We start from the raw sequence: 11,887 nt of genomic DNA, 5'->3' as shown, positions 1-11,887 counted from the left end.
TGATACATTGCAATATTCTACGATTAATACGGGCAGTTTTATGTATTAACTTTGCGATTCACACTCCTTTTTTAAGGTTTGTGCACTGTCTTTATCTTCGTCTCTTACTCTCGGTCTCACCATTATCTCTTCATTTGACTTTATTATCTATTGGAAAAAAATGTTAAATGAAATAAATTATGATAATTTAATAAACGGTTTTGAATCTCAAAAAGCTTGAAAAATAAAGTTAACATATAATATTAATTTTATTAAAAAGACCTTAGTTTTAGAGTTTGTTGTAGACCTTAGTATTGGTTGAGACAACTTTGGTTAAGTGTTGGTTATTATTAGATGGATGAAGACCCCCCTAATCGAAAAGTCTTTTACGTAACGGGCCTGTTTGGTTTGGCTTCTGAGAAGCAATTCTAGCCCAAAATCAATTCTCTACAGTGCCAAAAGCAATTCTAGCCAAAAACAACGTGTTTGGTTTAGCTTTTCAGAATTGCTTTTATCCTCCAAAAGCAATTCTCCATGAAGCTACAAATCCTAGCTTCTAGCTTTTCTAGAATCAATTCTCCTTGAACAACGTGTATAGGTTTGTATATTTTATTATTACAACATGTTATTTTACTTTATTGTCCTTTATCAATTCTCATTCTTTATCAATTCTCCTTTAGCTATGTCTATTTTAGTAATTATACATTCAAAAGCAATTCTACATAATTGCATCCAAACATAAATCATTTTGTTTAATCAATTCTACATAATTGTATCCAAACATAAATCAATTCTCTCAAAATCAATTCTGTCAGAATCAATTCTATCAGAATCAATTCTCTCAGAATCAATTATATTCAAAGCTGAACCAAACGGGCACGTTGCTTGGTTTGGCGGCAGGGGCAGATTCACCTTGAAACATGGTGTGGCAAGTGTCACACCAGATTATTCCCCATATTTTTTTTCATATAATAAACCTAAACAATTCCTTATATATAATATATGTTGCTACTTTGACATGATTATTCACATGGCCTAGCGGTTTGAGTCTGCGTTGTTGAATGGCTTGTACATGGTTCAACACCAGTTGTACCCTTTTTTTTTAATGTTCTTATACATGGTTTTTTAATTTTTTAATGTTCTTGTACATGGTTCAACACTAGCTGTACCCTTTTTTAATGTTTTTTAAAATATTAACATAAAATAGTTTTAGATGAAAAAATCTCATCTCTTTAGTATATATAGTAATATATTTTGCTTCATAGTTTTTTTTTTTTTGCCACACTAATATCAAATGTCTGGATCCGCCCCTGTTTGGCGGTGAGAGTGAAATGTTACATCCCTAATTTTTACGTGATTTTTCAAATGCTATTTTTTTTTAATGTTCTTGTACATGGTTTTTTAATTTTTTAATGTTCTTGTACATGGTTCAACAATAGTTGTACCCTTTTTTAATGTTTTTTAAAATATTAACATAAAATAGTTTTAGATGAAAAAATCTCATCTCTTTAGTATATATAGTAATATATTTTGCTTCATAGTTTTTTTTTTTTTTGCCACACTAATATCAAATGTCTGGATCCGCCCCTGTTTGGCGGTGAGAGTGAAATGTTACATCCCTAATTTTTACGTGATTTTTCAAATGCTACTAACTATAGAGTTTAGAAAACACACACCATTAAGGTTACATTGCATTTTTTTCAAACACTTAGAATATAACGAGAGAACTAAAAGGTGAAATCTTTGAATCACTCAACAATAGAAGAAGTAGATAAAGAAAATGAAAACAATGAAACAAAGAAGAAAGAAAATGAGAAAGAAAATAAATATTGAGAAGGCTTGTATATCAAACAGTAATGCTGCACCCTTTTATCCATCTTTCTCGCACACTCTCCCTATTTCACTTTCTTTTCAACCGTTGATTTTTCCGTGTCATAGATCCTAAGCTTAAATCCAACGGGTCCATGTAAGGCATGCATTGGAGTACTAATGTGAGTCTACCAACTCCATTCCAAGCATCTATACCTAATATGAAAATAAATGTCCGTGGAAATTACCATTTTGCCCTTATGGGGGTATTTTGGTAAATTAGTAAATGCTGCCTTTCCCCTATATATATGGAGTGGTATGAAGAGAGAGAAATGAGAACTCCTTCTTCCTTTATTTCCTTCTCACGCGGACTCATCCTTTCCACTCTCCAACACCAAAAACCATTTTGCCCTTATGGGGGTATTTTGGTAAATTAGTAAATGCTGCCTTTCCCCTATATATATGGAGTGGTATGAAGAGAGAGAAATGAGAACTCCTTCTTCCTTTATTTCCTTCTCACGCGGACTCATCCTTTCCACTCTCCAACACCACAAAACCCCCATTTTTAACCTCAATCAAGCTTGCATGAGGTACCCATTCCTTCAATTCTTCCAACTAAACTAAGGAGAAACTAAAGATAAGTCAAGAACTCTTCCCTCTCCTCTGATTTGTCTCAGCAGAACCACCAAACCCTTTTCCCTAAATTCATCCTTCTTCAAAATTCATGTAATGAATAGCTTGCATGTAAATCCCTTTTATTCAAACATGTTGTTTGGGCTGCTAGGAAACGAATTTGAAGGTTAGAGAAGTGCAAAAGGATCCTTGAAGGAGGAAGATAATTGTGTGTTCTTGAAGCTTTTGGCATCAATGGAAGTGATTCTTTAGGTGAGTTTCCTATACGGCTCTGATTGTTGATAAAACATTTAGCTAAAAATTGATAGATGAATATGGGTTTATGCATATAGAGAAAATTAGCTTAAACTGTTTTATATATTTTATTCCCTTTAAATGCATTTCAATTGAAATGTGTTATTGATATTTAGATTGATAATTTGAAGAATAAATGAATTTGATATGTCACATAATAGGGCTACAACTACAGGCACTACTACAAAAATGGGCTTATATAGCACTTTTTTTTGGCTTTAGATAGCGCTTTTGAAGCGCTACTGTAAATGGCGCTGGTAAAGGTAATATAGCGCTTTTTCCCCTATATAAAGCGCTATCTAAAGCAGGGTTTATATAGCGCTTTATGTTAAAAAGCGCTAGCAAAGGTTCTCCTTAGATAGCGCTTTCAAAAACAAACGCCAACTAAAAGGGGTTAAAAATAGCGCTTTTTGTTTTAAAACGCTTTGTAACACTAGGTTTAGATAGCGCTTTATACAGAAAAAAAAAGCGCTAGGAAATGCATAATTTTTTTTTTTGCCAGGCTTCTTTTTTTTACCGATAGCATTTTTTATTAATTTAAAGTAATATATATATATATATATATATATATATATATATATATATAAATATTAAAAAAAATATAAGGAAAATATATATATTTTTGACACATTATAATCGAGACTATTATTTATCAAATAAAACTTAGATATATCATAAAATGTATGTATATATAGCATTAAAGTTAGAAATGTATAGCCACTAATTTGGTAACATCTTCTCAACAAAAAAAAAAGACTAATTTGGTAACATGGATATCTCTAAGTTACAACTAATTAGTTAACATAAAAATCAGAATCTTCTATATGGTAGCGTGCAGTACTCTTCATCTATCTTCTTGGTCGTCTCAACATTTTTATCGAAAACAAGATGGCAAATCATTATTCGTTTCCAAATTTCGTTAACTTTCCTCCACCTGAACATATAGCAGAAAAAATCATTAAGCAATAAGCAATAACACTATATTATATTATATTAGATTAGAGGAAAATTCAAAGTACTACTCATGAGTACAAATTAAAGCAAAATTATAATGTAGATTAAAAACCACTACCACTTCTAGCAAATATATTTAGAAACATGAAACTCACTTTACCAAAAATATATCATATAACTCTTAGGCTGATCATGAACTGACACCATTCTTCTTGGATTTCTATTAGTTTATCTTTCGAGTATGTCAAACACTTAAAACCATCAATGTACTGCATATTATAACATCAAAAATAACCATGTTACTTAATAAAACTAATTATATACAAATATTATACTTTAATATAAAAATAACCTACCAGCTTTGAAATCTCATTTAGATTTCAAATGAGAATCTCTTTCATAAGCCTCATCACAAAGTACTCGCAATCTATACCATTTTCTTTACGAGGAAACTACAAAAAATAAAATAAGTAATTGTATCAATAAAATTATTTATATTTATACACAAAATTTTTAAAGTGGTTATGTTATATTATTAACACCTGATATCACCTACACAAATGTCCCCTACAACAATAGTTTATACTGAATTGTGTGTTTGGTGCATTGGGCTTTCCTAATAATAAGCATTATGGTCACTTTTCAGCAAGGAACTTCTAAAAAAATATCCCTAAATCCACATTTGTTATATCCAGTTTACTACAACTGTATTAGCGTAACAACAATTAAGTACCAACCCCGTATTCTATACCTTGAAGCACAAATATAATAGATGACATCATAAGATTTTCCTTAACATGGCTCTTCCTCACACTATATGTATCACAACTTTCAATATTCAATTTCCTCATAATTAATCAATTCAAATATGCAGAATTTTCTTAGTTATAGTGGACTTAACATCAAGCTACATCTTCTTAATATCTAGCTTGTCACATCCAATAGAAACTATTACCAACTAAGTAAAAACTATCACACAATTTTCACTTTTCAGACAATAATTATTCACATATCATATCATCACTTAGTAAGTAAGATTTATGTATTTTGCTTCTCTACTTTGTTATGTATTTTTACAAACAATATGGATACTTGATGTTTTCTTATCCAAATATCAATCAACAAAAATAATATGAATTTCCTATTTAAATTAAACAATCAATGAAATGAGCAAACACAAACAGTCAATGAAATAAGCAAACATAAAAGCCCAAATTAAGTTTCGCAACAGAAATTCAATTTCACAGCAAAAACCACATTCAGTTTCACAGAACAAATTCAATCTCCTGTTGTCAAATTCATCCTAAATACTAACACTGTGACCTTAATTTTAGTGTGAACCCTAAAACAACAACATGAAAAATTGAAGAGTAATTGAGTGAAATTGACAAAGGAAATGTAAGGAAAGAATGAAGATGATACCTGGAATGAAGAATCGAGTATTGAGAAAGTTGGAACTCGAACAGAAACAGCGAGATGATGAACTGTAAAGAAGATTGAGATAGAGGTGGTGCCCGTAAGATCTCATGAGCGGTCGTGGTTTTGGAATGAATCTGAGGAGACGATTGATGGTGATGAATGAAAGAATCAGAGAAACGTGGTTATGGAATGAGAGTTGCACGATCTGTGAAGGTTTTGAGGAAAAGAGGTTTGAACTTATCTTAAAAAAAAAACAATACGTTTTATAGTTGATTTTGTTTTTTTTGTTGAGGATCCAAAATACTAGCACTTTTAGTTAATATATAAAGCATTTATTTTTAATAAATAAATGAAAAAAAACCAAAGTATAAAAAGTAGGCTTTTAGTTTTTTTTTTTTTTGAAAAAAAAATACTACCCAGAGAATATAAATTGGTGACTAAATTTAATGTAACAATACGTTTCATAGTTGATTTTGTTTTTTTTTTGTTGACCCAGAGAATATAAATTGGTGACTAAATTTAATGTAACAATACGTTTCATAGTTGATTTTGTTTTTTTTTTTGTTGAGGATCCAAAATACTAGCACTTTTAGTTAATATATAAAGCATTTATTTTTAATAAATAAATGAAAAAAACCAAAGTATAAAAAGTAGGATTTTATTATTATTATTTTTTTTTGAAAAAAAATACTACTCAGAGAATATAAATTGGTGACTAAAGTTAATGTAAATTCACTCAAAAAAAAAATTCATGTAAATAAAAAACTGGAAAGGCCTGCCCAGAGATTCAAACTGAAAGAAAAAAAAACGTTTTATAGTTGATTTTTTTTTTGTTGAGGATCCAAAATACTAGCACTTTTAGTTAATATATAAAGCATTTATTTTTAATAAATAAATGAAAAAAACCGAAGTATAAAAAGTAGGCTTTTAGTTTTTTTTTTTTGAAAAAAAATACTACCCAGAGAATATAAATTGGTGACTAAATTTAATGTAAATTCACTCAAAAAAAATTAATGTAAATAAAAACTGAAAAGGCCTGCCCAGAGATTCAAACTGGTGACAACAAGCTAACTGGTCGTACATTATACCACTCGGCTATGTAAAATCAATTGATATATAGCGCTTTTCTTAAACTATAAACGCTATTAAACTCAAACCAACCATAGCGCTTTAAAAGCGCTATTTAATAGTTGATCCAAAAATAGCACTTCCTATAATAAGCGCTATCTAAGAGAAATTTTTTTTCTTTTTTTAATATTTATTAATTTTATTGAATCTAAAGTGGCGCTTTTTAAATAAAACGCTATATGAACTAAATATCAAAGATAGCGCTTTTTTATAAAAGCGCTAGCTAAAGCCTCAGTGTTTTGATTTATAGCGCTTTAGTGATAAAAGTGCTATTAAAGAGGCGCTATATTTTCTCAATTTTGTAGTAGTGAGGGGATAACCTTAAATCAATTTAAAAAAATATTTGTGTAGAGAGAATAGTGCTAACTTATGTTTGCTTTATGATATGTTTAGTGGTTTCTTCAGAGTTCTTAATTTCATTGCAATTATTTAGCTCTCATATGGATTGCTGAACTGTTTAGGCTCTAGACTTTAGACTTGAAATGCATTTTCGACTAGGTTGTTGTTTAAGTAGGGAAATGGTTAAAACACCATCGATACAAAATGACCATGTGCTTTGTTATGCAATTGGTTAGCATTTCAACATTCTATTATTCCACTGTGTTGAATCATATAAGGGCAAATTCACATTTTATACTTGTCTGTCATGCAGCCATCGGATTATGGGCCTCCTTTCTTCAGGGGGCTGCAGTGAAGAAGAAGCAAATCATCCTTGGGTGAAAAATCCACTGAAAATGGAGGTTGGGAATGTAAACAACAAGCATTTTGTGTTAGCTCTGAGGGTATTTGAAGGATATCCTGCTCAAAGCCAAGTATTAAATATTTTTCTAATGTTTTTGCCGACGATATCTTCTTGCATTTTATAGGTGAAGAGTGTGCTGGACCCTTGTGAGGATGACAATGAGGGACTCCAAGATGATATGAGTGATGATGAAATGCAGAATAATGATTATTATGATACTGACAGTGAGGTAAGTGAGGATGTTGCTTGATATAGTCATTGTTGTAAAGATTTTTGTGATTGTAACTGAAAGACATGAACCACTAAGGTAAATGTGTTACTATAATTTGAGATTTTACAATTTTCAGGTTGATCATACTCAAGGCCAAGGGGATCAATATATTGTTGCACCCATAGGTGATTAGGATTATTTTACTTATTGCTGCACACTTTATTTAATATTCTCCAGTATATTATTTTAACAAGTTAACAATGACAGAGAAACAACAAGAACAGGAAGATAATGGCAAGATTGGTGAAGGTAAACTAGGCTCTTTCCTCTCGAACATAAAATTGTTTTTGTGTTTGTATGTATGTATGTATGTATGTATGTATTTATGTATGTATGTATATAATATGATAAATTGACCAAGTCACAATAGAGTTATTTTGATCTCAGAAAATAAAATATACTTGGTGATTTTTACTTTTTATATGATTCATTTATGCTTGATTAGTTGGAAGGTGAATTTCTGACCATAATGCAGTTTTTGTTCAAACCATTTATCTCCCTCTTTTGTTATCTGGAAATGAACTTCTGTTTGTTTGTGACTATCATGTTTTACTTACTTTTTATATAGCAGCATTGATAATATATTTTGTTACTGAAATTTTTGAATGGCCGGATGTATGATTAAGTTTCTCAAACCTCTGTGTGTGCATAATCGCAAAAATCTTAATGTATACTTAGAAATTGTGTTTTGATCTGATTGTTTGTGTAAATTTGCTTGGTTGAGAAGTTTGGTGTCATAACTTTTTGTTGTATGTATCAAAGTGCCTTCTAATTTTTCAACTCCGATATTTGCAGATTTATTTGACAACAACAAAATGGCATCTGATCTAAATTCAGGGTTGTCAAAGAAAACAAATGTTTTTGGATTGAAAGCATGGGTATTAATGGGAATAGTGGTTGGTTTGTTCATTATAATCATCCTTGTGGTGCTATAAATATTTCTTGCTTTAAGAAAGAGGTCTAGAAGAGGCAAGGGTGGCATGCTTCCTCTTGGCCATATTCTATCTATTTCAGAAGAGATCAAAGAAATTAGTGTCGATCAAGTTTCATCGAATAATCATCCGCAAAATTGTTCCTTTATGAGCTCGAGTGATAAGTTTAGTGACGGCGATTCTCGAAAGGTTTTGATTCAAACAAAGAATGGAGATAATAGTAGTCAATCAGGCTCATTTAATCGTTTAGAGAAAGATCTGAATGGCTCTCAGTCAGGTGAAGATAGCGGCGGTTTTAGGAGTATATCGGCTTATAGGTCTTCGTCACATCCTATATCCGCGTCATCACCGTGATCTGGTCTGCCTGAATTCTCTCACCTTGGTTAGGGCCACTGGTTTACGTTAAGGGGCCTTGAACTTGCAACCAATAGGTTTGCAAAAGACATTATTATTGGAGAAGGTGGTTATGAAGTTGTCTATCGAGGTCAACTTATCAACAGGAACCTTGTGGCCGTTAAGAAACTCCTCAATAATTTGTAAGCTATTATTTCCTTAATACTTTCATTGCAGCCTTTATTTTTTAGTTTTGAATTATGAACCAAGTTTTATAACGGTGTGATTTCCTATTTCTAGAGCATCATGGTGCTTTCTACCTGTTTGTTAATATCATACATTACTATGTTTGTTGTAGCAAAAGGTACCAAAAAATAAATAGTTTATGACAAGTTTTAAATTGAAGGTGTAGTCATGCCGCAACAATTGTTGTTTTTGTTTTTTCAGCTTTTGTAGGGCTATAATTTTTGCAACTCACACCAACAAAAATTCAATGAGAAACCTCTTTAACACTGGTGTTTCCCTTTTCTTAGGAAAATGCCAAAGATAGAGGAATGCCATGATGGGCTAAGTTTAAAACCTTTAGAGCCGATAGCAGGAATGAAGAGTTCTACTCCCTACCTTTCAATCTCAACCGCTTCATTCATTTTCAACACTTTTAAGGGCTACATGACTTGCACTTAGGGTACTTGATCCATTTCCTTATACCACAACAATTCATTGTTTTTTTTTGTTGAAGGGATGATCATTGCTCTTGGATACTTCTAATGTTTGGTTGTCCATTTTCCATTTTTCAACTCAAACTCAAGGTGGTCGATCAAGTGTAAACTTATCAAACACCATGAATGAATGTACTCAAAGTGTTTATATGTATATTATATATAAAACTCTCAACTAAGGAGATGCATAAATATCTATGATTCGCATATAATCTATGCAACAGTTTGCTTTAGTAGTAGTTATTTGAAAAACTAAAGAGCCAAATCTTGGTTTTAGTTTCAGAAAGCAAGTTCAGATGATGCTACACTTCAGCCTTATGAGCAGCTCAGTTTTTCATATCCATCCTTATTGCCACCTCTTATACATGAACGAGATACTGTAAGTTTTTCTTCCTCTCACTCAAAAATTGCATCGCAGTATCCTTTTGCATGTGACAAGTCCTACAACTCAAGTAAACAATAGTATTTTTTGTCTGTTCTGCAGTATCTTGCATGGTCTCTGAAGCAGAGAAAGGCTGTGAATAACTGTAAAAGGGTGGTAGGTGTGATTGGAAAAGGCCACATATATGCACTGTTAGCCGATGCAGGGAATTTGAGATTTCGAGACCTTGCTGGGAAAAATTCAAATGATGGGGGTTCTAATGGCTGGATTGATGTCATTAATTTAATGGTTCTTTATAGCTTAGGCAATTTGAGTCTCTATCCAATTTTCTATACCACTAATTGGCAAAACAGGTATCAGAACTCTTGCTTCAAGGTTCACTTTTTAGCTCAAATTTTTCAATCTTGCAATATTGTTTTCTTTAAAATTGTTGGTTGAGTTTTGTAGTATACTATGATTATCATTATCAGCCACTGTATCATGTTGAGAGTGGAGTAGACCAACTTCTGGCAGTGAAAGAAAATGGGTTCAAATAGCTGAGAAGTTAGAAGGAAGGGTTGGCAAGCAGTGTAGAGTGCGATGGCACAATCATTTGCGTCCTGATATTAAGTTTAGATATATGTACCAATTTTTTTATTTCATATAATTTTTTATTACAAGTTTTGTGCTTTGAATTTGACCCTAGGATTATTTTTTATTTCATATTAACTGGAATAAATTATTTTTGCATAGTAGTAACAAAATCAGTTATGTTGTCATGTATATAATTTGAAGTCAGATTGGTTATCATGGTAAGAAATTTGTTATGTCAATATATAACATCATAGTCAAATAGTAGGTATATAACTTGCAAATTTCCAGAATTTCAATTTATTAAAGATGATAACAAAAAAAGGCAGCTATTCATCACAATTTCGTTATATTTTCCATTTCAAATATGCTTGCTCTCTCAATTGATGTCTCAAAAATCATGATATAGAATATTATGATATTCATGGTTCGCAAAATTGATTTTGTGGTGAAGTCATTCTCAAAGGTTTGGTTTTTCTATATCGTAAGATTAGATAATCAAAACTTGAAAATTCAATCCAGCTATAAATATAAAAGTCTTAGTTCAAATAAATGGAGTTGCAATCGGATATTATTAGACCAGTTAGCAGCACTGCCAACCCTTGGCATGCCAGTTGATTCCTTCTTAGCCTCTGCATCCACCTTGAAAGTTGCACCACATACTTGTCTAGGACTGTCAACCCTTTGTACAAGCTTCAATTTATTCAGTGGGTGCTCAAAACTGCTCAAACCTCCAGATGTTGTAAAGAAACATCCTGAAATGAAATGCGGTAACATTTGCATGAAACCATTGTATGTACTATATAAACAATCAAATTACAATACATGAAGAGCTTGAATGATAATCTAATTGCAAAGTAAACAATAATGTAAAGGTGGTTGAGAAACAAAACAAAATATCGTTTGTTATCTATCTTAAAGGAAAGTGGTATTGAAGTTTCAAAATCTCTTAACTTGTCATTCCTTTCTTCCTCTTAATTCACTTTTTAATGTACTTATGCCTCTAAGACAATGATCACTTCATTTGCAGTTTTGTTCAATCCATATTGTTGCTTAAGATTAGCAACATTCTCAAGGCTAATATTTTGAATGATTAATTACTATCCTTTTCAAAAATATTTTGAAACGCTAAACAAAACCCATATCTGTGGTTACCCGCCCGAACCAAACCCAATTTGACGGGTTTTCCCCGTTTTGACTGGGTTTGGGCATGGGTTTGGGTTTTCCCCGATTTCAAAACACGGGTATGGGACGGGTAACGGGTATACAGGTACCCACCCCGAACCCATACCCAAACCCGTCCCGAATACAAAAAATTATTTTATGTTGATATGCCATGTTGTTTTGTTTGATAATTACCGTGCTATAAAAACTACCCCGAACCCATGTTATTCATTGCGGGGATGGGGATGGGGCGGGGATACCTGAACCCATCGGGGACGGGGATGGCGTTCAATTTCTCATCCCCGTTGGGTATGGGTAGGGTAATGGGTAAGTATATGAGAATCGGGTATGGGGACGGGGAATATAAAACTCGTCCCCACCCCGCCCCATTGCCATGCCTAATTACGATCCTATTTATGAAAAAATTACGTATATTGTTCCATAATTCTTTTTATCGCTCAAGAGATGCTTGTGAAATAAATTTGACCATGTTTCTTGAATTGTTTGTGCAATATTTAATTAATGATTTTGATCTTTAATTATGCTGAACAACGTATT

At 32.0% G+C, this 11,887-nt stretch overlaps 1 protein-coding gene across 13 annotated transcripts; it reads left to right on the top strand.

Annotated features, from left to right (window-relative positions):
* The first annotated feature begins 2,276 nt into the window (after positions 1–2,276).
* On the top strand, positions 2,277–10,409 carry LOC146938508 (meiosis-specific protein ASY1-like). 13 transcript variants are annotated; one of them, XM_085752441.1, is made up of 10 exons: positions 2,277–2,673; positions 6,869–6,956; positions 7,083–7,187; positions 7,306–7,354; positions 7,437–7,478; positions 8,025–8,697; positions 9,028–9,179; positions 9,491–9,592; positions 9,698–9,948; positions 10,066–10,409. In XM_085752441.1, exons 2-6 carry the CDS (start codon positions 6,879–6,881, stop codon positions 8,162–8,164), a joined length of 414 nt encoding a protein of 137 aa, XP_085608567.1. In that variant the 5' UTR covers positions 2,277–2,673; positions 6,869–6,878; the 3' UTR covers positions 8,165–8,697; positions 9,028–9,179; positions 9,491–9,592; positions 9,698–9,948; positions 10,066–10,409. The 13 variants fall into 13 exon arrangements, with proteins under 13 accessions (XP_085608567.1, XP_085608559.1, XP_085608568.1 ...); XM_085752433.1 differs by having other exon boundaries at positions 6,869–6,998; XM_085752442.1 differs by lacking the exon at positions 9,028–9,179.
* Positions 10,410–11,887: the final 1,478 nt, after the last annotated feature.

The sequence above is a fragment of the Medicago sativa genome, chromosome 3 (genome assembly GCF_051527215.1).
Source record: "Medicago sativa cultivar Bolivia chromosome 3, Bolivia_mono, whole genome shotgun sequence".
NCBI lineage: Eukaryota > Viridiplantae > Streptophyta > Magnoliopsida > Fabales > Fabaceae > Medicago > Medicago sativa.
The sequence above is the reverse complement of the archived record's forward strand: the minus strand, read 5'-3'. Positions and strand labels throughout refer to the sequence as shown.

Bases quoted from the DNA above. Each gene is read 5' to 3' on its own strand.
- LOC146938508 (XM_085752432.1), top strand. From the start codon at position 6,879: ATGGGCCTCCTTTCTTCAGGGGGCTGCAGTGAAGAAGAAGCAAATCAT. The intron at 7,355-7,436 runs GTGATTAGGATT...TAACAATGACAG, and splicing joins ATATATTGTTGCACCCATAG to AGAAACAACAAGAACAGGAA. The intron at 7,479-8,024 runs GTAAACTAGGCT...CGATATTTGCAG, and splicing joins TAATGGCAAGATTGGTGAAG to ATTTATTTGACAACAACAAA.